At 40.4% G+C, this 26,917-nt stretch overlaps 1 protein-coding gene across 3 annotated transcripts in view; it reads left to right on the forward strand.

Moving 5' to 3' along the window:
* The window catches only part of MMP16 (matrix metallopeptidase 16), a 188,700-nt gene that overhangs the window by 123,095 nt on the left and 38,688 nt on the right, over positions 1-26,917 (forward strand). For all 3 annotated transcript variants that reach the window (XM_081013433.1, XM_081013434.1, XM_081013435.1), the window contains one exon: positions 25,615-25,753. In XM_081013433.1, the coding sequence (XP_080869559.1) occupies positions 25,615-25,753 (139 nt within the window). The remainder of the gene's footprint in view (positions 1-25,614; positions 25,754-26,917) is intronic.

Here is a 26,917-nt window from a genome sequence, read left to right on the forward strand (position 1 = left end):
ATTGTGACTTCTTTGATTCCCACTTCTAAGAGATGCCCCAACTCTTTGAATCATCTCCTCAAACATTTGTGTGCTTTTCTTTGTAGGGCCTTGAGGCCATCCATCTTTGTGAATGAAGCAGAAAGGTTAAGGAAGAATCTCATTTTCTAAGTTGACATTAAGCAGGATATTAAAATACCTACCTCTTTGTTGCACCATCCATCTTATGAACAAAGGAACATGCCCTAATTTGTTTTACACACAGCTAAATTATTCAGTGCATCACTAATACTAATCTTATTCCTTGCCCATGCCTGTGACTTTAGACAAAGAGATCAATTGTAATTTCTATCCAGGTTCTATCTTTTAATTATAAAATAATAACAGTAATTATTAAGGGAGACTAGTTTCATTTGACTGATTATGGTATACAGGTCTACTAAGAAGTAAGCCCCATTTAATTCAATGGAACTTTCTGCCTGGGAAGGGTTCATGCGAATTTACCTTAAAATGGTGAATTTATTATACATTGCATTTATTATACATTTACATGACTCTTAACATCTTGGGTCCAGGATACTTTAAGTGCCTGACTCCTTATATCCCCAATTGGTCACTGAGATCTTCAGAGGATCCCTCATGGCCCAGATGTATGGCTTGTATTCACCAGGAGCCATGTGTTCAGTACTCTGGGCCCAACTCTGTGGAACCCCTGTTGAGATGCCTCCCCACTCGAATGTGCAGCACCTAATGAGAAGTTTTATTTTTAATTTCAACAGGCATTTTAAGTATGTTTTCTGATCTTATGGATAACTGATTTTATGTTTATTGTAACTTTTTAAACCTTACCCTACCTCACTTAAGGGACACAGGTGGCGCTGTGGGTTAAACCACAGAGCTTAGGACTTGCCGATCAGAAGGTTGGCGGTTCAAATCCCTGCGACGGGGTGAGCTCCCGTTGCTCGGTCCCTGCTCCTGCCAACCTAGCAGTTCGAAAGCATGTCAAAGTGCAAGTAGATAAATAGGTACCGCTCCGGCAGAAAGGTAAATGGTGTTTCCGTGCGCTGCTCTGGTTCGCCAGAAGCAGCTTAGTCATGCTGGACACATGACCCGGAAGCTGTACGCCGGCTCCCTCGGCCAATAAAGCGAGATGAGCGCCACAACCCCAGAGTCGGTCACGACTGGACCTAATGGTCAGGAAAGAACAATAAATTGATACCATTGATAAAATACTGTATGGTATTCAGTTACCTGATAAATGGTCATAATGCACAACTCTGGGATGGTATTCATACCTATTGAAATTGATGGTCCTAACTTAGTCAGGTTCATTAATTTCAGTGGTTCTACTCAGAGTAAAACTTAGTTGAATATCACCCATAGTTGACTTTTTGTGCCTGTTCAGTTGTTATATACAGTTCAACCATCTTTATATCCAGCATAAGTTCAAAGTAGTACTATACATTTAGTACTATGCATTTGTTTTTATTTATTTAACAAAATGTTAAATGCTGGACTGTAGTCTAACTTCTAAGTGGTTTGGCGTGAAATCAAAACATGAGTGTTCCAAATTACCCAAGAGGATGGTGCTTGGTCATTATTTGCGGATTATGCAGAAGAGCAGGTCAGTGGCTTCCTGCTTGGATTGGAGTGGGATGCTATACATCATCTTTTGGGGTGGGTTTAATTGTATATAGGCTAGGCTACCCACATCCTTTTTATTCCAACTTTGAAATCATCTCTGTTCCCTTGCTTCCCTCTTCGAGTACTGTTCAGTCTATCCATTTGTCTATCAATCCTTCTTTCAATGTGCTTTTGGTGGTTTTCCATTTTACTTTGTAAAGTGATTTGACTGAGAAACAATAGCTTGTTCCAATGCCACTCAATAAGTTTCATGGTTGAGTGGGATTTTGAAACCAGGCGTTGTAATCGCTTAAGTTTTACTCAAAGTAGACCCATTGAAATTAATAGACCTAAGTTAGTTTTGCTCATTATTTTCAATGGGTCTACTCTGAGTAGGACTTGCATTGAATGCAGGCAGCCTCAGGGCTCCTAGCAGATTAAATCTAATGTGCACAGTGGCTTGCCTATAGAGTCCTGCTTTATTTTCCCCATAAAGAGTATTCTTTGGCTAGCGACAAAATATTTTGTGAAGAATTAACGTGTGCTCCTTCAGCAATTCAAGCAAAATATGTTTCCTATCACTGCAGCTGTCAAGAAACATTGCAATGTCTTTTTCCTGCAATGTAAGACAGGCCAAATTTGACTTTATTGCGGTGAAATGGTAGCTGTCGTCACCTCTGCCCATTAGTTTAGTCTGCACTATCTTTCATATGAAACTCTGTGCATGTAATTAAAATTCCATTTTAGTTTGAGCAACAGCCCTATTAAACTGAAGGGAAAGGGGGTAGAGAGAGAAGGTATCACTGCAAACAATATGACATTAATTGGTTTTGATGAATATGCTGTTTCTCATTAGCAGATTAGTAATTTCACTATAAAGGGATTTGGGGATAGGAAATTAAAGATTAAGAATGGAGGATAAAGTGGCATTGAGGAGGGAAGGAAAAGCACCAGTATTTTATTATTATTGTTTCTAAAGTGATAGGTATTTATTTATCCCATACCTCTTCAAGATTGTTAATAGAGCTGTCTTGTGATTGCTTGACTCTGTGAATGTCTGGCCTGCCAATAGAAGCCTGGGAAATTTCTACAGAAGTATGTTATTCAAATAAAAACTTTGGATTCCAGTAGTGGAGCAGTACATTTTACTGCTGAACTGTGTGGCAGTTAGAGAGAAGGTCAAAATTGCACAGAACGCACACGTAAGCGGGTTTTACTTTTGACCGATTGAAAGAAACAATTAGTGATCTTTTTTTAGAATAATGAACGCAAAAGTGAAATAGAATCAGCTGGACTTTCAGCAGGCAGTCATCTAATGCAGCCATGAAAATTAAATATCATACCCTAATAATACAGTTATAGTGGCTATATATAGTTTCACAGAAACAAACCACAAATTGTCCCACAGATTATCAAACCATGGTTAATTTTATGAAAGCTTCCCCCCCTCACCTGCTCCCCCCAGACTGCCTGATATCTTGAGTACCTCATACTGACATCATCTCCTTATCTGCCTGGACAAACAGGGCAGGGAGGTTTCCTTGGGAATTCGACCGAATGTTGCCTTCAACAGCCAAATATTATTTTGGAAATTCTCCCCACTTTCTAGCTCCAACATGGATAGCTAGACTGCCTCTGTTCTTGGGTGTCTTCATTGTAATCACCCCTTCCACTGCTAATATCTATTGCCAGTGTGACCCACCCAAAAAACTGGAGTTGTGTGCTTTGAGAATCTTTCTTTTCACGTAGAGTCAGTTTGTGGCATTAGTACAGTTGCGGAAAAATCCAGCAAGGAGTGCACTGAAACACATCTGGAGTTCGTTTGCAGCTCTCTTCCCCACCCAGTTGCATCCGCTGTTGAAATGATGGACTCCACACAACACCAAAGGCACCAGGGGTTTATTCTTAAAGCAGAGATGGTCTCAACAGTTCAAGACCTACTGGTGTGGTGAGAACCGGTGTGGTGTAATGGTTAAGAGCTGTAGACTCCTAATCTGGTGAACCGGGTTCGCGTCTCCGCTCCTCCACATGCAGCTGCTGGGTGACCTTGGGCTAGTCACACTTCTCTGAAGTCTCTCAGTGCCACTGACCTCACAGAGTGTTTGTTGTGGGGGAGGAAGGGAAAAGGAGATTGTTAGCTGCTTTGAGACTCCTTCGGGTAGTGATAAAGCGGGATATCAAATCCAAACTCTTCACTATTCCTGCAGCCCTGCTGCTCTTCTGGAGTAGAGTTTCGGAGATTGTAGCAGCTGCTTGATGGAGTAGAGCAGGGATGTCCAACCAGTAGATCATGAGCTACCATTAGATCCCTAGCTGCTCCTGGTAGATCATGGGATCCTTACCGTGTACAAAAAGTTACAAGGAAAAAGCTAAAAGACTGTGTGCAATCCTCCCCCCAAAAGTGCTCAACAACCCTGGGTACTACCCTCCTAAAAAAAAACAACCCTCAATAACTCTGGGCCATCCACCCACCCCACGTATGCTCCTCCTCCCTCCAATGACAATGGATAGAACACTGTCAGTTTTTTATACTTTTTATAAAAGTATATACTTTTATACTGATCCCAGTCTCTTGGGAGTTGGACGTGCCTGGAGTAGAGGACAATGTCGGAGGGAGAGTTAGCGCTGACACTGCCAATAGGTCAGTGGAAGATGACAAAGGTGGGAAGACATCTGAAGGCAGCCCTCTTTAGGGAAGCTTTTAATGTTTGACAGACTATTGTATTTTTATATTTTGCTGGAAGCCACCCAGAGTGGCTGGGGTACAAATTAATAATAATAATAATAATAATAATAATAATAATAAGCATGGGATTTGAAAACAGTGATTGAAAATGGCTACAGACGATCGTTTGGGGTAAAATTCTGCTTAGCATTAACCATGATTAATGCAATAGAGAGACAAGGCAAAGTTCAGTAGGATGTGGAAATTTGAAGGACTGTGCTAAGAGAAGATTTCATTCTGCACCTGGTTCCTAGTCCCTTAATTATGAGATACAACAGGTATCTACTATTATAGTATTATACTACTATTGAAACTGGATATATTTTTGTTGCACAAAGATTTTGTATCTTAAACCTAATTTTGTTGCCAGTTGTTTTTATGCTATGTTTCCAGATCACATTGAGACTCATGTGAAAGGCAATTCAGAAATTAATAGAAATAATAGACAGCTTCACAGAAATCCGTTTTGATTCCTTTAGCAGCGGCTACATGCACAGACACATGTCTAGCAAAGATCAAAAGGTTAGCTGATGTTTTATTCGAAGGTGGTGCTTCTGCATCCCCAAAGGTCTGTGTAATTAGTCAAACAAAATCGCTCTTAGTATAGATCAAATGTAGATCTCATCGAAAATATTCTATATTCTTAGGAATCAGCTTGCTTAAGGGGCCTAGGGGAAAGGTTGCTTTCAAATTTGTTCACTGCATGAACTGATTAAAAATATTCTGTTGGCGGGAGAACAAAAAAAGTGCATAATTGACAAAAATAATTACAAATATTCACAGCGAGGAATAATCTAAAATTACATTGAGACGTTTCTTCAGGTTTTTTTTACCACAAACAAGTGTTATCTTGTAGTATTAAAATATAATATAATGGAACCAAGGGGAATAATTGCAAGAGCACGTCAAGCACAAGGCTTAATTAAATTTTCTTGTTACTACAAAATGATAGCCTTTCAACTAATTTAGGTAGACATTTTGAGAAGCAATTGGAATTGCCTCTAGAAGCACTCTAGGAAGTGTAAGTAACAGTAACACTTCAGGGTTTTTACACCCTTGTTCTCTTGGCTTTTCCATTCAATATATTAAACCCTAATACTAAATACATTGGTTAGAGAGGAAGCTGCTGTGGTTTATTCAGAAGCTGCATTTACAGCCATGATATCTGGCTGCTTCTTATTGAGTGCTTCAACCCAATCACACAGGGAGTTGGAGAATCTGCAAGACAACCCCAGAGACCACCAGGAATAAGGTCTGAACTAAAGTTCTCAATGGAGAACTTTCTGCTCAACATTCAAGGGAAATGATTCCCCCCCCCCCCAAAAAAAAACTCTGGTGGGGATGTTCTTTTTAGGAAGCAGCAAAATAAATAAATAAATATAAATAAATATTTCTATTTCTATTTATATAAATAAATAAATAAATAAATAAATAAAGAGTGACTAGTGGGGTGCCACAGGGTTCTGTCTTGGGCCCGGTCTTATTCAACATCTTTATCAACGACTTGGATGATGGACTCAAGGGCATCCTGATCAAATTTGCAGATGACACCAAACTGGGAGGGGTGGATAACACCCCAGAGGACAGGATCACACTTCAAAACGACCTTGACAGATTAGAGAACTGGGCCAAAACAAACAAGATGAATTTTAACAGGGAGAAATGTAAAGTATTGCACTTGGGCAAAAAAAATGAGAGGCACAAATACAAGATGGGGGACACCTGGCTTGAGAGCAGTACATGTGAAAAGGATCTAGGAGTCTTGGTTGACCACAAACTTGACATGAGCCAACAGTGTGACGCGGCAGCTAAAAAAGCCAATGCAATTCTGGGCTGCATCAATAGGAGTATAGCATCTAGATCAAGGGAAGTAATAGTGCCACTGTATTCTGCTCTGGTCAGACCTCACCTGGAGTACTGTGTCCAGTTCTGGGCACCACAGTTCAAGAAGGACACTGACAAACTGGAATGTGTCCAGAGGAGGGCAACCAAAATGGTCAAAGGCCTGGAAACGATGCCTTATGAGGAAGGGCTAAGGGAGCTGGGCATGTTTAGCCTGGAGAAGAGGAGGTTAAGGGGTGATATGATAGCCATGTTCAAATATATAAAAGGATATCACATAGAGGAGGGAGAAAGGTTGTTTTCTGCTGCTCCAGAGAAGCGGACATAGAGCAATGGATCCAAACTACAAGAAAGAAGATTCCACCTAAACATTAGGAAGAACTTCCTGACAGTAAGAGCTGTTCGACAGTGGAATTTGCTGCCAAGGAGTGTGGTGGAGTCTCCTTCTTTGGAGGTCTTTAAGCAGAGGCTTGACAACCATATGTCAGGAGTGCTCTGAAGGTGTTTCCTGCTTGGCAGGGGGTTGGACTCGATGGCCCTTGTGGTCTCTTCCAACTCTATGATTCTATGATTCTAAAAATATTCAGTAGGCCTTCCCTTAGCAGCAGCAGAAATTGACAATCTATTATATTTTGCTGTTTTCTCTGGTAGTGGCAGCAACATAACTTTCCTCTGTAAAAAAGTTCTGTTCTAGGAGCTTTGGGAGGGTGGTGGCAACACCTCCTAGCAACCACTACTATTTCCACAAATGCTGTGGTACAAAGTGAAATCATTCTGGTGGGGAAAATGGTAGCTAGTGGCTGCAGAGAAAATGTTCACTGACACTAAGGCAGAAGTCCTATCCTACCCCTTCGAAAAAAACCGCAGAACTGCTGCCACCGACACTGAACCTCAAGAAATTTTGCTCCCACTCTGAAAAATCACTAACTCCACCCCTTTATTGAATCACTCGATAAACAGTAGGCATCCATTCCTTACTCTGTAATTTTGGGGACCAGTTACTTTCAAGAAGATTGGGGTCTGTAAGAGTTTCCTCAGTGCCTACACTAGAAAATGAGTTACATCTGACCATTCCTTATTGCACATTTTGAAATTTCTTTAAACCCCAGTCCTTCCCTAATTGATTTATTCTTTGTTTTCCTTGTCTTACCATAAGTCACATCCACACCATGCAATGAAAGTACATGGGCTCCCCGCCAAAAAAGAAGAATCATGGGAACTGTAGTTCACCCCCCCAGGGCTACAATTTCCAGCATCCTTAACAAACTACAGTTCGCAGGATTTTCTTTTTTTGGGGGGGAGCCGTATGCTGTCAGGAGTCATCCTACTCTCGAGTAGGATCCTGGGAGAGACACATGCCCGACTGGCATGTTCTCTCCCTCCTGGTCGTTCATTCGGGAGCTTCAAAAGCTTTCTTCTGCCCGAACATCACAGCGACTGATGCCAACAGACATCGGCACACTTAGGGATCTGCAGAGTCTGCGCAGTTCACGTGACAGACCTCAGCAACTCAGCATTTTGGCTAATCTACTTTATTTACATATAAACACACACAGAACACTGCAACATGGTTCCCTCTCTGTCTAGCATCAGACAGCAAAGAGAAAGAACAAAGGACAATAGTCCCACTTCACGGAACACAGTAACACAAACATCCTGTCTCTGTCACTTCCCACTCTGTGGAGTCAAAACATATACCGCCATGTGATAGACAACAATCTCATGACTGCAGTCACAGCAGGAATCTTAACATATGCTTTCAGTGCATGGTGTGGATGTGACTATAGTATCCATGTTAACTTCTGCTTCTTAATATGGTATAATTAATTCTGCATAGTTTGCCCTTGCTCTAGTTGCATTTAATTTTGAGTTTTAGCTAGCACTATTTTCTGTGCAATGTGTGATGTTGTTTTGTTTTTGTTTTCGTGGGCTGGCATGGAAGGGAGCGAAGCACATAATGGCCTTTGACCACTGTTAGTCTTCATTTAGTTGTTGTGCTTGTCTTGTTGCATTTGGAAATATTGCAAGCTTCAGACAATTCCTTCAGAACAGCATCTTTAATGGTGTTGCTTTCACTCCCTTGGGAACACTTCTCTAGTTTCAGTTGCATTTACATCTGAATAATACATACGGGCATGTACATATTTCTCGAAATAGTATAACACTATAATACGTTCAGCTGTAGAGGTATTATCCCTATTTATGTTAATTAATCATGCTCATTCAAAGATGGGAGAGAACTTTTCAATGAAAAATAATTTATTAGAGTACCCCTTACATAATTTGTAGCAAATGTTCCTATAACTGGATTTTTTTTCTTTTTAAAGCTTGTAGTGATCATAGAAGATTAACACAATTTTACAAAACATAAGCTTGATTAATTGCAGAAGATATAAAAAAGCATAGTTCGTAACATCCCCTCACGCTTGGCTGGAAGTGAAACCCTCCTCTTGGAATCCAGTTAATCCCACACTCTGTTTTCTATGTCTTTGTATGTGAGCTGTACAGTGGTACCTCAGGTTAAGTACTTAATTCGTTCTGGAGGTCCGTTCTTAACCTGAAACTGTTCTTAACCTAAAGCACCACTTTAGCTAATGGGGCCTCCTGCTGCCGCCGTGCCGCTGGAGCACGATTTCTGTTCTCATCCTGAAGCAAAGTTCTTAACCCGAGGTAATAGTTCTGTATTCTGTAACCTGAAGCGTCTGTAACCTGAAGCGTATGTAACCCGAGGTACCACTGTATATTTTGGGGGTTGGTGGGTGCCCAGTGGAAGATGGGAAGGCACTGATAAGTGTGAACAAGCAGATAGGGATAGGAATTACGAGGACAAAGACTTCAGAGGTCTATTTAAAAACTCTATTTAAAAATTACTGTTCTTTCCTGCTTTGCCATGCAAACCGCCCTAACTGGCTGGGGGTCCAAATATCTGAAGAACTGCATACTCCCACACCTATGTGCTAAGATAACCTTTCTTTGTGTTCCATTTTTAGGAGAAATACATTACTTCTGTAGAAAAAACATGGACCGTTTCTGTGGTGGGATGGATGAAATAGTATTATCGCTGAAACTTGTTATTTGTGCTGCTGATTAGTATGGCCATAGCTCAGAGTTTGGTAACCCAGAGCTCAGGTAGATAATTGCCTAGATGAGCTCCATGAATGATACACTGATATACAGAATGGCATTTCCTGAATCCGTTTCCTGTAATGCCACCCATAGATTATTACTCCCTTAGTTTTGAATTAAGATATTTTAAAACAGTTGTCAGAAAATGAAAATCTTAGAATCATAGAATCATAGAATCATAGAGTTGGAAGAGACCACAAGGGCCATCGAGTCCAACCCCCTGCCAAGCAGGAAACACCATCAGAGCACTCCTGACATATGGTTGTCAAGCCTCTGCTTAAAGACCTCCAAAGAAGGAGACTCCACCACACTCCTTGGCAGCAAATTCCACTGTCGAACAGCTCTTACTGTCAGGAAGTTCTTCCTAATGTTTAGGTGGAATCTTCTTTCTTGTAGTTTGGATCCATTGCTCCGTGTCCGCTTCTCTGGAGCAGCAGAAAACAACCTTTCTCCCTCCTCTATGTGACATCCTTTTATATATTTGAACATGACTATCATATCACCCCTTAACCTCCTCTTCTCCAGGCTAAACATGCCCAGCTCCCTTAGCTGTTCCTCATAAGGCATCGTTTCCAGGCCTTTGACCATTTTGGTTGCCCTCCTCTGGACACGTTCACCTGGACACCTCTGGACACGTTCACTGGACTCCTCCTCTGGACACGATTCAATCTTTTTATTGAATCCTGGCTTTTTATCCACTCCAGCATTGAGAAGGAGTATCAGGCTGGGCAATCAGGTCCTTACGAACAAACAATATTGCTATACAGTGGTACCTTGGTTTACAACCATAATCCGTTCTGGATGTCCGGTTGTAAACCAAAACAGGTTGTAACCCAAGGCACACTGTCGCCAATGGGGCCTCCCCCAAAAATGGGTTGTAATAAAAAAAGGGACACGCACTTCCGGATTTGACGTGGTTGTAATCCAAAACGGTTGCAAACCAAGGTACCACTGTATCTCATACACTTTAAGTGTTATCGACATTCCAATGGACAGTTCAAGTTCTGAAACAACTAGCTGTGCTGTACATTGTTATGCCATTGATGGGAAGTAATTCCAGCCATGTTTTCTCACATTATTGATGACCTCCTAGGGATGTTGGTTCTCTAGATTTCTTATTATCATGCAATGATATTCAATGTTATCTAGGCTACTTGAGTAAGTCTCATTGAACTTAATGGAACTTACTTCTGACATACAGCAATGGATTATTGTATTCATTGTCCATAAGTGTCAGTATAGAAGTCAGTCTTCAATTTAGGTTACATGGGTTCAAAGTTCGTATTGTGAATTTGTAAGATTTTCAAGTTTCATGGAGTAAGGACCAGTTTTTTATTCATTACTTTATAAAACAACATATTTACAAATAGCATTACACAGGTAATAAAAATTACATGTTTCCATTTTTAAAAAGTCTGTAAAAGCTGTTGTTGTACTTAATGATGATGATGATGATGATGATATACTGACCAGCTATGTAGAAAAAATGAATAATGATTTCATATTGAAAGTATTGCAAAAATAACACTGATTAACTGGAAGCATAGCAGGTGTCTGATTGTATGATTGTGTGATAGTTCCTATTTAGTTTCCATATCTATATTCGCAGCATGACTAATCCTCAAGTATGTAACTATATTGAATATATATTCTTAGAAAAATAGAAGTACACAAGCATTTTTAATAGATTGGTGCTACTGAATTGCAATTTTGTTTCATTTGGATGAAAATAGATATTTTTAGATGGCCTGAGTTTCTAAATCCAAGACTTAAAAATTCAGTTCTTTAATGAAATGTGCTGAGTTTTTCATACTAGGGTTCCAACAAACTTGCAGGACACAAATTTAGAAACAGGGAACCCAAGATTAGATTGTTGGTGGGAAATAAGAGAGAGTGGGGTCCAGTGGTTTAGGAGAGAAATAAAATGGAATGATGAACATGAAAGGCTTCTTATCTGTGGAAATAAAAAGGAAAGGAAAAAGCTGGATCTGTAAAGTAGCAAGAGATGGAAAAAAAGTAGCTACAACAGGTAGAAGGGGGAAGAAATAATAGGACATGCCACTTTGTGTTGAAAAGAGAGAAAGTTTCAGGGTTTCTTTGCTTTAGTTTATTCATCCTTAAACAATATTAATGATTACAAATCACAAATATATAAAAATATGTGGGTCAAGAGTATAAATGACCAAATTAGAAAAGGAGGTGGTAGTATTGATATCAAAATTGTGCACACCTTTCCAAAATTCAACAAAGACATCACTCAAGTCACAGAGCTTTGGTTTCTGTTGCATTCCATCCCAGTCAGGCAATTTCATTCATTATGATAACTGCAAAACCACAGTCATCTTTGTAGTTGTGGTCTTGGTATTCTTGGGACGTCCCTGTTTGAGGGCTATGACTAGTTCAGTTGCTGCATCTAACTGTTAAATGTTATATGACATACTTTGGATATATTTAAATCTTTAACTTTAGTTAAATTCCAACAGCATTGTTTTTTTATTCCAATGTTAATGCATAGCCAGTCACCCTCTAGATGTCCCTTTTAATTTGAATCTGAAAGGTCTGAATACTCAGGCAAGATCACCACCTATGTAATTCGTCTGCTGGCACTAAGCCACAGTTCCGGCACTTTCTCGCATCTTCTTTCCCCTCTCCCCTATGAGCTTAGTAGAGGAAAGGTGAGATATAATGTCATCGCGTTGTGCATTTCCTTCCCCCAGCAACTGGAAGGGGATTTCAAAACATGATGATGCTATGTCCTGAATGTTACACGAGGGAGAGGAGAAAGAGACTGGGACAACCGGTTTTGGTGCTGGGCACAGCTTGGTTGTAATGTGTAGTCCCAGCCTCAAGGGGCAGCACCCCATGCTCCTGGCTTGGGATGCAGTATGCCATCTGGACCACAGGAAGCATCCTAGAAAAAGGCAGAGACTTCATTCTCCAGGACACTTTAGGACAGCCTTTCTCAACCTTGGATCTCCAGGTGTAGTTGGACTACAACTCCCATTAACCCTGACCGCTGACCCTGCTTCTAGGGATGACGGGAGTTGTAACACAACAACATCTGGGGACTCAAGGATGGGAAAGGGTGCTTCAGGAGGAGGTAGCCTGTTCATGGTGTCAGCTGTGAGAGTTGCTTAGTCTGCACAGAATGATGTGTCTGCAGGGTAGGAATTGGACCTGCTGAAATAGTGCAGCTGATCCCCTAAATGGACTTGTATTGAATGAAAACGGTGCAGAATGGTCTTTATCCCCAGCTTGACTCCTGTTGTGCTGGGTCATGCTTCTAATGTACTAAGAGGCAGTGGTCCATGACGACTGCAGGCAGGTAGAAAAGCTGTACCTGCAGTTATCAAATGAATGATGTAATGTGTGTGTTCCCCATTGCTGTCCAGTTCTTGAATCACTTACATTTACACCCTATTTACTTCGAAATGACTTCGACCATTTCACTGCTTTACAGATCCAATTGGCTTTGTGAGATTGCAGCAACAGAGCTAATGTTCTTTACTCAGGTTCCTATAAAAACCAAGCAATAGGAATTTCAAAGACCCACTAAAGCTGTAGCTAGTAGACTTGGCATTTTGGAGACTGATTCTGAATACAAAGGCGAGTCCTTGACTTAATCTTCAATATTATTTCCTTTTATATGCCCCCCCTCTATTTTATAGCCAAATAATACAGTCTGATGCCCCCAACTCACATCAGATTGGAGTGTTTGTGGGATTGTACCAGTGCCAGCAACCAGGCTGGGAATCAGTGCAGCCACCATTATTTATATTGGCTTTTAACAAGACAGATGTAATAAAGATAATTTAGATGGGGTTCTGCAGAGGTGCTCTGAATAAAACTGTCCTGATTGTTCACAGAAGAAGATTTTGGCATCACAAATACATTTTTGGAGTCCCTGGAGTCCTTTGGAAGACCCCTCGCAAGCTTACTTTTTTTAAAAAAAATCTGTTTGCATCAAGAATCACATTATGAATGTAATTATGTCAAATAGTCTATTAGATTTAGCACTTTGAAAACAAACATGGCCAATTCAGAGCACGGCACATTGTCTTCATTCAGGGTGCCCATCACTCTGAATGGTCACTGCTATTGCCCAGATAACTGGGGCATCAAAAAGAGCATGCTACCTCCTCCTCCTCCTCCTATGTAATATGAGACAAAGTGTTTGCTATGTTTGCAGGCCATGAAAACAGGCCTTCACCCTGGGTGATTTACAAAGAAGATTGCCAAGTCAGGGGTTTGGTTTAGCTCAGACTTAACTTCAAGATCGCTTCATTCTGCAGTGACCCCCAGCTTGTATAATGCTCTCTTCCAGGGATGCTCACCTGACTCCCTCATTATATATCTATATGTGCCAGGCAAAAACATTCATCCCAGGCCAGGCCTTTGGCCAATTAAACAACCTATAGCTTTCTAAATTCACTAATTCAGCTAGCTAGCCCTGGTGATTATCTAATGTTTATTAGATGGATTTCCCCTAAATTGATTTCTGAAATTTGAATTTTGTTATTCATGTTTTTATACTGTATTTTATGCTGCTTTTACTGCTTTTGTTGTTAGCCACCCTGAGCCTGGTTTTTGAACCAGGAAGGGCAGGGTATAAATAAATTATTATTATTATTATTATTATTATTATTATTATTATTATTAATGGGGTGGGTGTATTGCATTTTTGTGTGTTTATAAAACCACCCTGTGATCTTTGGACTGAGGTTTGATAATAATAATAATAATAATAATAATAATAATAATAATAATAATAATACCTGAGTTGTCAAATAGCCCAACAACTTGAAGACACTCCTTCAATCCTTCAGCTCCCTGCTGGCTCCATAGTTTGCTACTGCTGTCCCCTTCACCTATTACTGACTCCTCTTCTACCTCCAGCTGAGGTATGCTAACAAGACCCTGCCAGCCAGTTGCCAGAAATTTCTCTTATCAGAGGTTAGAAGGTGATAGTTGGGTGGAGGGAGCAGCAGAGGTGGCAAATGACAAGTCCAGCAGAAAAGGGCAAAACCAAAGGGCTTCAGCTAGCATTTGTTTGCTGGTACATCATCAGGTTTGAAGGTAGACTTGGTAGGGCATCTACGGAACACAGTCTTAGATTACTGTGATGTTATCTCATGCATCTTCAGCCTTCGGAGCCTTTTGGCTTCTACTATTAAAGCAAAGGTGGCACGGCTCTGCACATGACTTTTCTGAAAAGAAGTGTTCAGAGTGATGATTATTCTTGCGGGCAGGAAAACCACCCAGCTCTGACCCACTTACCAAGCCTAGGTTGCTATAGCTTTATGACACAGGCTGCTTTTTATTCCACTGTAGCAAAAGCAAAATACAAAGATTCTAAGGTACTGGTTTATAAGAAAGGGGGAAATAATCGGTAGGTTTCCTGGTTGCCTATGAAAGGTGTGGACAAATAGACTAAACATGCTGACAAGTTAGTATTTGGAATCAGTTATGATATGTCAGCCAAAACGTAACTGATTTTGCTAAGAGACATCTTTTCTGTGTACAGGTATTCCCTTGTTTTTCAATTCTCCTGATCTTACGTGGCCTAATTTGCAAATCATACAGAAGCGTGGTTGTTCTAAGCAGGTATTCAGTTCAAACTAATAAAATGTGGCATTTGGCTGAATATGTAACAGTTGCAGAGTCTATTGGTGGGAATAAAGGACACTGGAGTGGAGGCAGTGATGGTTGTAATATACACTGAGCTGCTGAATTCTTTCTGGCCTTAGGGAAGTCATTTAATTTCTTTTCACTCCCATCAAGCTCAGACAGAAAAATGAATTTTAAAAACCCACAACAAAAACAAAAAGGAAAGAGGTCTACTGAAAAGAGGTACTGCTGAAAGAGGTACTGCCCCTGAGCACAGCTTTCCAAGATAAAACTTACTTTAAATTACTGTTGTTTAGGAAAGTGTTTGTCCTAGAACTTGGTAGCTAGCACAGATGCTACCATTGCTGCTGTCTTTTGACAAAAGGGAGAAATGTAGTACAAGGTGGTTAAATGTCAAAATAAGTCTGGTTTCCCGCATTCAGTGCAAGATTGATTCTTTGACCTGCATATTTATTTAATTAAATGCTGCTAAATGTTTGATTGAAATACTGGTGCGAATAAAGCTTTTGTTTATGTTTTTGAAGATTGCATTTTAGCACCTGCCTTTTATTTGTCATCCTGCTTGCATGATAGACCAGCAGACATTATAATGGCTCTTCAAAACATCCATGTGGAGCAGGCCTAGGGGTCACTTACATGCAATCGGGGGAAAACACTCAAAGGGGCTCTTCAGAGATAATGCTTCTGGCTTAATTAACTTAATAAACCTTCTCAACTGCTTAGATCTGTGGGACTGGCCCTTTTACAAGTTCCACATAATTATCATTCCACACTTGCAAAGGATCCATATTATAGCGTGGCATCGCCTACACTTTAGAATTCCTCTTCCATTTATATTAGGCTAGTTCCTTAACTGTATTGTTTTTGGTGTCTGCTAAAAACTTTTTTATTGTTCCAGCAAGCCTACCTGGGCCTGTAATTTTGACACATGCATTTAATAAGTATGTGTTTTAAAATTAGCATTTAAAAATCTATACTTTTATGGAACTTGTTTTTTGTGTTTGTTTTGTATTTGGTATTTTAAAGGAATGTTTTAGGTAGTTATTGTAAACTGCATAGTGGTCTTTTGTTCTTCTTGTTGTTGTCGTTTAGTCGTGTCTGACTCTTCGTGACCAAAGCATGCCAGGCACTCCTGTCTTCCACTGCCTCCTGCAGTTTGGTCAAACTCCTGCTGGTAGCTTCGAGAACACTGTCCAACCATCTCGTCCTCTCTCATCCTCTTCTCCTTGTGCCCTCAATCTTTCCCAACATCAGGGTCTTTTCCAGGGAGTCTTCTCTTCTCATGAGGTGGCCAAAGTATTGGAGCCTCAGCTTCACGATCTGTCCTTCCAGTGAGCACTCAGGGCTGATTTCCTTAAGAATGGAGAGGTTTGACCTTCTTGCAGTCCATGGGACTCTCAAGAGTCTCCTCCAGCACCATAATTCAAAAGCATCAATTCTTTGGTGATCAGCCTTCTTTATGGTCCAGCTCTCACTTCCATACATCACTATTGGGAAAACCATGGCTTCTGCTATACGGACCTTTGTTGGCAAGGTGATGTCTCTGCTTTTTAAGATGCTGTCTGGGTTTGTCATTGCTGTCTTTGTCCATGGAGTTTTCTTGGCAGGGATACTGGAGTGGCTTTCCGGTTCCTGCTCCAGGTGGATCACGTTTGGTCAAAACTCTCCACTTTGACCTGTCCATCTTGAGTGGCCCTGCACGGCATAGCTCATAGCTTCTCTGAGTTATTCAAGCCCCTTTGCCATGGCAAGGCAGTGATCCATGAAGATGTTTGTTCTAGTAAATAGTATATAATTTTTGTTAAATAATAAATAAATAAAATAATATTTTGTTGAGCCAGAAATTAGCTTTGTCTCTTAGTCTGTGTGCTTCAGAGTCCAGCTTCAGCACTTCAGTCTTCATCTGTTTAAACTACTGTTCCCAATTGCATCTGTAAGCAGAGAAATGTGATGTAACATCTGTTTAATGTTCAAACCAACATTAAACCACTGTTTCAGACATAACGGCTGCGTTCAGATGTCATGTACTGGGAAACGAAGCAGGGAAACATGGAATGACCCATGGTTTGTTTGAAAGATGGAAACTTCAACCTATGATTTAAAATTCTCTTATTTCAAACAAACCGTAGGTAGCCTTAACCACAGTTTGTCAGTATGGACAAAGCAGTGAACTGCAGCTAAGCAAAAATAGTAGTGAATGCTTCCAAACAACTGCACTAGAAGAAATGAGCAGGGAACATGCAAGCCCAAGGATCACCCAGACTTAGTCACATCAAACTAAATTCTGGTTTAGCATGATGCCTGAATGGATATAATGGGAACAAACTGGCAAAAGGGAGAGGAAAGCACCTGGATTCAACACTTATACTCTACTTAACAAACTATAACTCTTTAAACCAGGAATGTAACATCCAAACTGGACCAAAGTGTATCAACATTAATCTGTATTTTAATCATTATAAATATTAGGCAGAGTCATTACACACTTTTCTCCAGAGTGTAAGAGAAAAAGGTTCACAAATGTTAATAGGAATCCAACAAAGGACATCAATTCAGTGCTTGGTGGAAAGCTGTAGCAGATTTTAAGGACATTAATTTTTCTTTTGGGATAAATGAAGAATTGAGTCCTCAGACTATAAGAACCTGGAAGAGAAATTTCTACACTATGGAAGATTTTCCAAATTGCTGTTACAAAGTCTGATGAAATGGGGATTTGGGGGCTACAGATTAGTTTGGAAAGCCCATATAAGGCAGAAGTGAGTGAAATTAGAAAAGAATGCTTACAAGAACATTAACAAGGGAATAAGAGTAATAGCCACAGTGAGGAAGCTAGATACTTTCAACAATATGGAGATACAAGAACTATATAGCCTGAGAAACAAAAAAGAAGAATGTGTTTTTGGACTATTTACAAACCTTATAATTTTCCGATTGACCTAAAGTTTTCAAGAAAAGGTGTACAGCTGCTGTTAAATATTTATCATGTTTAGCGTCATGTATCTTCTGCTATTTCTTGATTTTTTTTATTGCGATGGTAACAAGAGGGAAATGGAAGCATTATAAGGGAGTTGGGTATGTTTAGCCTGGAGAAGAGGAGACTGAGAAGAGATATGAGAGCCATCTTCAACTGCTGAAAGGGCATGACATGGAAGATGAAGCAAGCTTGTTTTCTCCTGCTCCCGAGTCTAGGACACAAATGAAGTGCAAGTTACAAGATAGGAGGTTCTAACTAAATATCAGGAATAACTTTCTGACAGTAAGAGCTGCTCGACAGTGGAATGGACTCCCTTGGGAGGTGGTATTCTCTACTTCAATGGAGGTTTTTAAACAGAGGTCAGATGGCCATCAGAGGATTTTAAGCAGAGGTTGGGCTGTCACGGGTGCATTAGTTGAGATTCTTGCATAGTAGAAGAAGAAGAAGAAGAAGAAGAAGAGGAGGAGGAGGAGTAGTTTGGATTTGATATCCCGCTTTATCACTACCCAAAGGAGTCTCAAAGCGGCTAACATTCTCCTTTCCCTTCCTCCCCCACAACAAACACTCTGTGAGGTGAGTGGGGCTGAGAGACTTCAGAGAAGTGTGACTGGCCCAAGGTCACCCAGCAGCTGCATGTGGAGGAGTGGAGACACAAACCTGATTCACCAGATTACAAGTCCACCACTCTTAACCACTACACCACACTGGCTCTCATTGTAGGGGCTTGGACTACTGTAGATGAGCCTCAGGTCCCCTCCAACTCTACAATTCTATGATATTTTATGTTTAGTGAGAAGCTTTTTCACAGTAAAAGAAAATGAAATACTAACAAACAAGTTGTAAAGTGTGCTTTTTATGCCCATAAACTACAGAGAGTGCTTAACTGAATGTGGCTTCCTGTCGCCTTTTGCCCATATTGCGACTTCCCTGTATTATGCTGTCCATAGAATGCCAAAGATATAATTTGTGGCATGATTTGTGCTGCATAAGTTCTTTTGGAATGGGAGCATTGAACCAAAGCAATATTTTCTGTCTCCCTCAAATATAGTACCTATTGCACAAAAGCAGTACCCAAGGTGCCACTGATCTTGTATTTTGTATTTTGTGGGCAAATGTGTTGGTATATTAAATGAGCATTCAATAAACAGAAAACCAGTAGAGCAGCAAGCCTTTATGGACATAAAGAACATTGTATTGATTTGCAGTGGTCACGGGGAGTTAATAGACAGAATGGAATTCCCTGCACTGGAACCAAGCCACGACACTGAAATAAAACCAGAAATTGTCAGGAGGCCTGTTAGAGGTTATGAAAGAAAGCACTGCACGTTTGCATAAATTACTAGAAGGTTATACAAAAAGTCTATGTAGTGCATATTTTTATTAGCATAATATCTAAATAAAGTCAGTAACATGAAAGGTATGGAGCATGACTGAGACCAAGGAATTACTGTTAAGGTTTCCAAATGTATTCAGTTTGAATTTGGATTAAGCTGCAATGGAGGCTGACCTGAACTTGAGGTAATATCCACAAAATGTTGTTTAAATCACAGTTTGCGGGTGCTGAATCTTTTCTCAAGATGTACTCAACTGCTTATTCCACAGAACACTTAGAACTATGCAAAATCTATATTTGGGGCCAAACAACAGATGATCTGTGAATAAGATCCATGAATCTGCCTTCAAGGAGGCAGATTGGGAATACAGTGCTTCAGTAGGAGAATTAACCTTTTCCACCATGACATTTACCCAATGAAAATTCTGGTTGGCATCCGCCCACCTCCCCCAGCTGCTATTTGGAGATACGTGTCCATATACTGTTACAGATTCCATATGTACATTTCTCTCTACACATCCCAACTGGCCCAGGGAATATAGCAGTTGGAGGAATGATTTTTTTCATTGGACAAATTACTGAGGGGGAAGGGAAATCCCCTTCCCCATAGTGGTAAAGTCCCATATTGAATTCCCCTCAGCACAGCTGCCACTAAAATCCTTTAAAGATATGCACACTGTCCTCTTTGTGGGCTTCATCCCATCACATTTGGCCTTTAGTCCTCTGAGTGGACATTCAGGCTTTTCCTTCGTTCTCCATAAGGAAGTAGAGAAAAATAAAGATGTTTTGGAGCATTAAATTGTTCTCTATTTTGGCACAGCCTTCACTGTTTAAGGTCAAAAAGCATAGATTAAATATAACTCCTTCTTCTGCCTCACTTCTAAAGTAGATATTGTCAAAATAAAATAAATACTTTACACACACATCAAGAAATAACTGCTGTGCAAAATTGCCCTCTGTTTTTATTCTTGAAAGACCTGGTTCTTGAAGCATTATATTAGCGTGAAGTCTGTGCCACAGCTCTCTTGCTGATGCATATGCAGTACCTTGAACAGAAAATTAGAGGCTTTCAGTGTTGCGCTGCCACTGTATTTCAACGAATCTTTTGTCAGTGGTGATTAAAAAAAAAAGAAATACATAGCATGATAAAATTGGATTCAGGTTCTTAGTGTTTACTGGAATGTACCAGCTCTATGATTTTCTACTGCACTGAGGCTTATATTCAGAAATGGCGGATGTCAGAAAGATAGATAGGTACCTTCACGACAGGTAACGTGTAGGTTGATGGGTTTTACAAAACACCAGAGCTGTCAGCGTGACTGTTGAGCGCCTTCACTAACTTCAGATGCTTGAATAGGGGGCAAGGAGGGGCAGCACTTTGTGATAGTATTCTTTTTGACATGTCAGCTTCTAGCATCCCTCTAGTATGTTATTTCATGTTGTCAAATTGGAGCCGGGTAAGGAAGTTTGGCCCGTGTCCACACACTTCAAAGCTTTAGGGAAATATGTGGAGAACTATGTCATCCACATAGATTGACAGAAGTGGTGTGGTAGGTTTTCACCTCAAAAGAACATGGTATAATGTTTTAGCGCTGTAACTGTGGGTTGTATCCATTGTTAAAGTCATTTACAGTAATGTGATCTTGTGCACTTTGCAACACCCCTCCCCCCCCCAAAAAATCGCTTATACTATCATGCTGGTGAAATGTCTTTTGCCTATGGAATACCATTGCACAAGAGAATTCGTAAGCAGGTTGCTGGTAACTTCATTGCACAATGGATAGTGCAATCTGTTGTGCAGTGAGCTATTGCATTGGATTCTGGTGTTGCATTAGCATCCACTAATGCTAGAGCCTTTTCACTAGCAAACAGAGATACAAACCTAAGCTCTGATTTAACTTGTATTTTTTTGTTGTGCTGCCAGTAATTTGTTTGGTTTATTACTTTTCTATTGAAAAACAACAACTTGTTTTAGTGATCTTAGTTATTTCTCTGTTTGGGAACTATTTAACATAACTAACTACTTCATAAAGTTGTATAGTGTATAGTCCTGATATATGGGCTTTCATGTAAAAGAAAAGCTCATACTTTGATTTTTCTACAATTCCTTGTTATCTGATTTTGTATCTACACTTTCATTCACAAAGAGAATGTTACTGATATTGTCCAGCTAATCACTCTGTCATATTCTCATCCATTGCTCCCTTTCTCCACTTCCTTCTTTGACTACTGGGTATTTATTTTTTTAAAGCTACCTCATGCATATGTTCATATTGATTGCAGTTGAGGCTTATTGTTGTTGTTTTTATAATGGATGCATTATTTCATTTCATTTCACTTTATACGTCATCTCACTGTTCATATTGTATGCTGTGTTGTAAGTTGCCCTGTCCTCTGATCTGTAGTGAGGATGGGGTGTAAAAACTCTCTGTAATAAAGCGCTGCTTCCTTCAAAAAATCTCAGCTTTTCATATATAAACTGAAGACATCAATCTTTCAGTAGGGAGAAAACAGCATTTTCAACATCTCTTTTATGAATGTGAAATTCAACTGAGTATTGTGAACTGCCTTGCTTCTTGAGTTAAAGATCAGAAGGCTATGGAAGAAAATTGTGGTCTAATGGAGGTAGAAATAAATATCAATCCTTTTCAACAGCAATCTGTTTCTGGCTTGCATGTTTTCACGTCATATTAAATATAAATGAACTTTGTGTAAGAGAGAAAAAAGGAGGAAAGGAAATAATAGCACCAAACCTAATCTTTAGGGATGACAAAAAGGAATTTGCCCTGTGAGACTTACCACTGCGTCATTTTTCCCAGAGCAGCATCTAGTCCCCCTTTGATTGATGACACCTCAGAAACTTCCTCTGCAAACTGTTCTAGGCATTTGTTAGTGTCTGAGTGAAAATGTACTTCCTAATGCCTGTTTTGAACAGGCCTTCCCTTAACTTTATTCCCTGGCCTCATCTTTTGCCCTTAAATAAAATTTTAGGTGGTTGACATCTGTGATTTGAGAAATGTGTTTTGGTTAGGCATGTCTAGAGATCTGTTTCCCAAAAAGAGAATTTAATTTTTCTGTTTGCCTTTTTTTTCATCTTTAAAGTAGAGCAATTAATCCTAAAAATTGCTTTACTGCCCCCCCCCCTTAAGTGCTGCAGTATATCTTACAGCACGGAGTGGCTCAAGTAGAAAAGGGTAGCCTAACAAGCCACATAAACTTTATGATGTGGACATATGAGATATGCTTTAGTTAGCAATGGATAAAAATTGAACAAAACTCTCTTGAGATTTTCAGGATTTCTGATTATGCCAAGTTTTCATACTAGCAATCTTCCCCCAAGAAAGAAGTCCTCAACAGAGTTTTGTTAACTTTATACTCAGCGCTAACTAGAGCATCTTTCACACCCAGACACCATAAAGTTTATCTGACTTATTTGGCTTCATAAGAACTGGAGGTGGCTCTGGAAGGCCAGTCTAGTCTAGCATCCTGTTCTAACAGTGGCCAACCATGCCTATGGGAACACTGCAAACAGGACACAAATGCAACAGCACTCCCTCCATTTGTGATTCCCAACAACTGATATTCAGAGGCATATTCCCTCCAACACTTTGAGGTACAGCATAGCCATTGTGGCAGGTATCCTTTCCCTCGATGAAACAAAAAAAAAACTGTACAAAAATGTATAAATTAGAAGAAAGTGTGCATAAAACTGCAAATATTTAATGAAAATAGCCTACATAAATGTGTATATTAGGGAAAGGCCCTCAAAAAAATATATCACTATTTGAGGTGCTTGCTGCAGATAGCACACCAGTGACTTTCTGAAGTTCCCAGAGGCATGGGAGTAGCAACCTTCAGGCTGGATCAGGAAATACTTCGGTCTGAAATCCTGGAGAGCCACTGATAGTGTAGATCAACATCCCATGGGCTAGATTTCGTCTGCACAACTGTTTGAACCAGCCGGCCAACATCTCCTGAGTGCCGCCCCTCTTCAGCAGCAGTCCATACATGATCACAAAAATGTTCCCATTGGAAACTCCCACTTCATGCAGTAGCAGAAAGGAGATATGGGTGGATCATTGCAAACATGATCACAAGCTCCCAGTGTTGGGAAAGGTGAACTGCAAAGTGTTGAGAGCCAACACTTCAAGGTGCCTGGATTGGTTTGAAAGGAAAAGCTCATTCTTCACTACTGCTAATCTGCTTCCTGGTCTCCTGAGAGGGGCCAGATCACAGGGAGGGAAGTTCTAAGCAGCTGCTCCTGGTGATCTCTTACACCTGTTGCCCAGCTGATTCGGAAACAGATGAGCAGTGGCAAACGTGTGTGTGTGTGTGTGTGTGTGTGTGTGTGTGCACAAGCATGAGAAAGTGTGAGGTGATCCCCCACACTGCCAACTTTGTCCATTCTCATCACCATCATGTGGAAGGCTGGCCACAAGGAAATGCAGAGAAAAGGATCTCCTATCCCTGATCTAGATGGACCAGTGGGCTGGCTTTGTATGCGGCAGTGTTCTTTGTGCCATGAGCAACCAGTCTCGGAAAATGCAGGAACCTTTTGCAGAGAGGAAGGCATGTGCAGTACAATATTTCAGGGCTTCAGTTTAATTTGTGTCAGGTTACTAGTGATTATTCTTAGCACTTGTGCTGAATCTTGGATTTGTGAAATAAATAAGAAAAAGGGCATCTGAAGATGTGTCACATATTTTTTCCTGCGCTGCTGAAATTTACCCATATGTTTAGGATGAAGGAGCAGAGCAGTTGGCTGGCCTCAAGGAAGACTTGAGCCTGGAAGATTGCCTTTGTTTGTATAAATTAAAGCACTAATAAAAGAGCTAAAGTCATTTAGGAAGGAGAAATACATTAGGTAAATAGCAGTAATCCATTAAAGACTAAGGAAAGAACAGCCATGTAGAAGAAGAAAATTGTCTTCCAGTTGTATAATTATAGCTGCATTTAACGTAGTACTGTAAATCCTGGAAGATAACCAACCAAATAGTGTTCTTTTTTTTCTTTTCTTTTCTCACCTACAAAGATGAACTGCTTTAGTGTTTATGCTGCTTCGCAATTTAACAAACACCTGTTTTTCAAAAGCAGTGAAAAAATGCTGAAGAACCACCTGACTTTCCCTTGAGGATAGTGATGACTTCTTTGTTTTCACCTCAGACAGAGTAACAATACTAAAAGACAAGATCTATGTATGTATGTGTGTGTATGTATATATGTATATACACATGGTAACTTCTAATATCTGTACACATGTATACATTGTTTTCCCAAAAACTTTGAAGAAAGAGAAAAAGAGGGAAACAACTGATGATGCTATGACCGTTTCCCCATTAACACTGTAGTTGGCATGAGGGTTGTTTTATGAAAACATCAGGTTAACAATGGCCATTCATGCAATGGATATTAACATATTGCAGCAACTTGTAGTGTGTTCTCTTAGACCATCTTTCTCCCAGACTAATCTTCACCAACTCTTGGAGTACAACTCTCAGCCAGCATACCTTTTTTGCTCACTATCCTTATTTAGCGTTGTGTGTTTCCGTAGGTTCAATTTGGGCCTTAAGCGGAGGCATTTTGTTTAAATACCCTTCAAAAATGTATGCATGGAAAACAGTGTATTTCTGATGCCACTCTTGATGTACCATCCACCTTTTTTAAAAATGAAGGGGGGCATATGGCTTATTCCTAGGATTGCCATGATTAGACACTATGTAATATAGACACGTCTATATAGAGGTCAAAGCTTCTTAGCAGTGGCAATGATGTTTACTGAAATGTGGGATTTGGGCTGTACAGACACAGTGGCAGAGCCATTCTAGTGCTGCCACTGGTGCACCAGTGCATCCCTGAGTTCTCATTGCATTTAATAGGTAAGGTAAAGGGACCCCTGACCATTAGGTCCAGTCGTGACCGACACTGGGGTTGCGGTGCTCATCTCGCTTTATTGGCCGAGGCAGCCAGAGTACAGCTTCCGGGTCATGTGGCCAGCATGACTAAGCCGCTTCTAACGAACCAGAGCAGCGCACGTAAATGCTGTTTACCTTCCCGCTGGAGTGGTACCTATTTATCTACTTGCACTTTGACGTGCTTTCGAACTGCTACGTTGGCAGGAGCTGGGACCAAATAATGGGAGCTCACCCCGTCGCAGGGATTTGAACCACCGACCTTCTGATTGGCAAGTCCTAGGCTCTGTGGTTTAACCCACAGCGCCACCCGCGTCTCACTGCATTTAATAGGCCAGTGCTAATTAAAACACATGCTGAAATACAGAAATATATTTAAAAATTAGTTGTCCACAGGTAAGGCTAAGTAACATTCTGTATCTTTGAAACAGTGGTGCCTTCAAATGTTATAAGAGGTACATTTGTTTGTTTCCAGGATCAGTGGTTTTGGCGTGTCAGAAACAACCGAGTGATGGATGGATACCCCATGCAGATTACCTACTTCTGGAGGGGGCTGCCACCAAGTATCGATGCAGTTTATGAAAACAGTGACGGGAATTTTGTTTTTTTTAAAGGTAAGAAGTGAAATTACATGAAGAGCCGAGTAAAAATTCATTTAAGAAACTTGCTAACATGTTGCATTTGGAGAGCTATTACATGGAAATCAGGATGACCAACTACAGAAGCAATTTTTGGAATATAACTTGCTTACACTCCTAGATAAAGTGCTCTTCAAATCAGAGTTAAGACAGTAGCCGAGTCTTCCTACGAAATGCTGCCCACTGCAACTGGGGAAGCTATAGCCAAGATCTCCCCACAGATTTCTCTGTATTCATCTGGGACCTTATCAGGAAGGTATCCCACTTGGAGAAAGGGTTTCTGAAGTTATGAGTGATATCGCTAGTAACTTTCGGGTTAGACTAGAATTCTGACACAATGGGAGTATCTTCAAAGGTTTGGAAACTAGAATTACTTCAGTATATGGCTGCCAGATTACTGAAACTAGTCACTATGGTCCTATTGTGTCTGTGCTGTATCTGTAGCTCCTGGTCTGCTTCTGGACTCAATTCAAAGCAACAGTTTTTGACCATCACAGCTTAGAAACAGGGCACTTGAAGGACTGCCTGTCTTCATACATACCCTCCCATACTCTTAAGAAATTCAATAGAGGGATCTCTATGTGTGCCCCCTTCCATATCTCAGTTAAGGCAGGGAGCTACCATGGAGGGTCTTCTTAGTGGTCAAACTACAATTTTAAAACATTCTCCTCAGAGCATCTTGCTTGGCACCCACTTTGTTATCATTCTGGCAAAGATCTTTTTATTTTCCCAAACTTTTTATTCTTTTATGGGCTTTGTGCTACTTGAATTTCCCTACATTGCTGTTCATTGTTTTATAGTTGCGTGTCGAGGTCCCCAGGTCCACCCCAATAACTCACACATCACACAGAAATTTTTGTTTAAGATTTTTGGCATAATTTTGGCCACAACTTTATTAAAATACAAATTTGTGAGTGGTTGCTTAGGCATTGGTTGTGACTATCTGCCCCCACCATGGGGGACAGACTGACATTCCGCACGATGCGAAAGTCAGAATAGGGGAATACACTTGGGGGTTACGTGGAGCAGGGAACCTGCCCTCACCCCAAATGCAACCAGAAGCTCATTGCTATGGCCCGAGCCCCCTTGACAGAGTGGACAAGCAATAGTTAGCTCCCAATTCCTTTAACAGAATCCCTT

Source organism: Podarcis pityusensis (genome assembly GCF_964106645.2).
Source record: "Podarcis pityusensis genome assembly, chromosome: 7".
NCBI classification, from domain to species: domain Eukaryota; kingdom Metazoa; phylum Chordata; class Lepidosauria; order Squamata; family Lacertidae; genus Podarcis; species Podarcis pityusensis.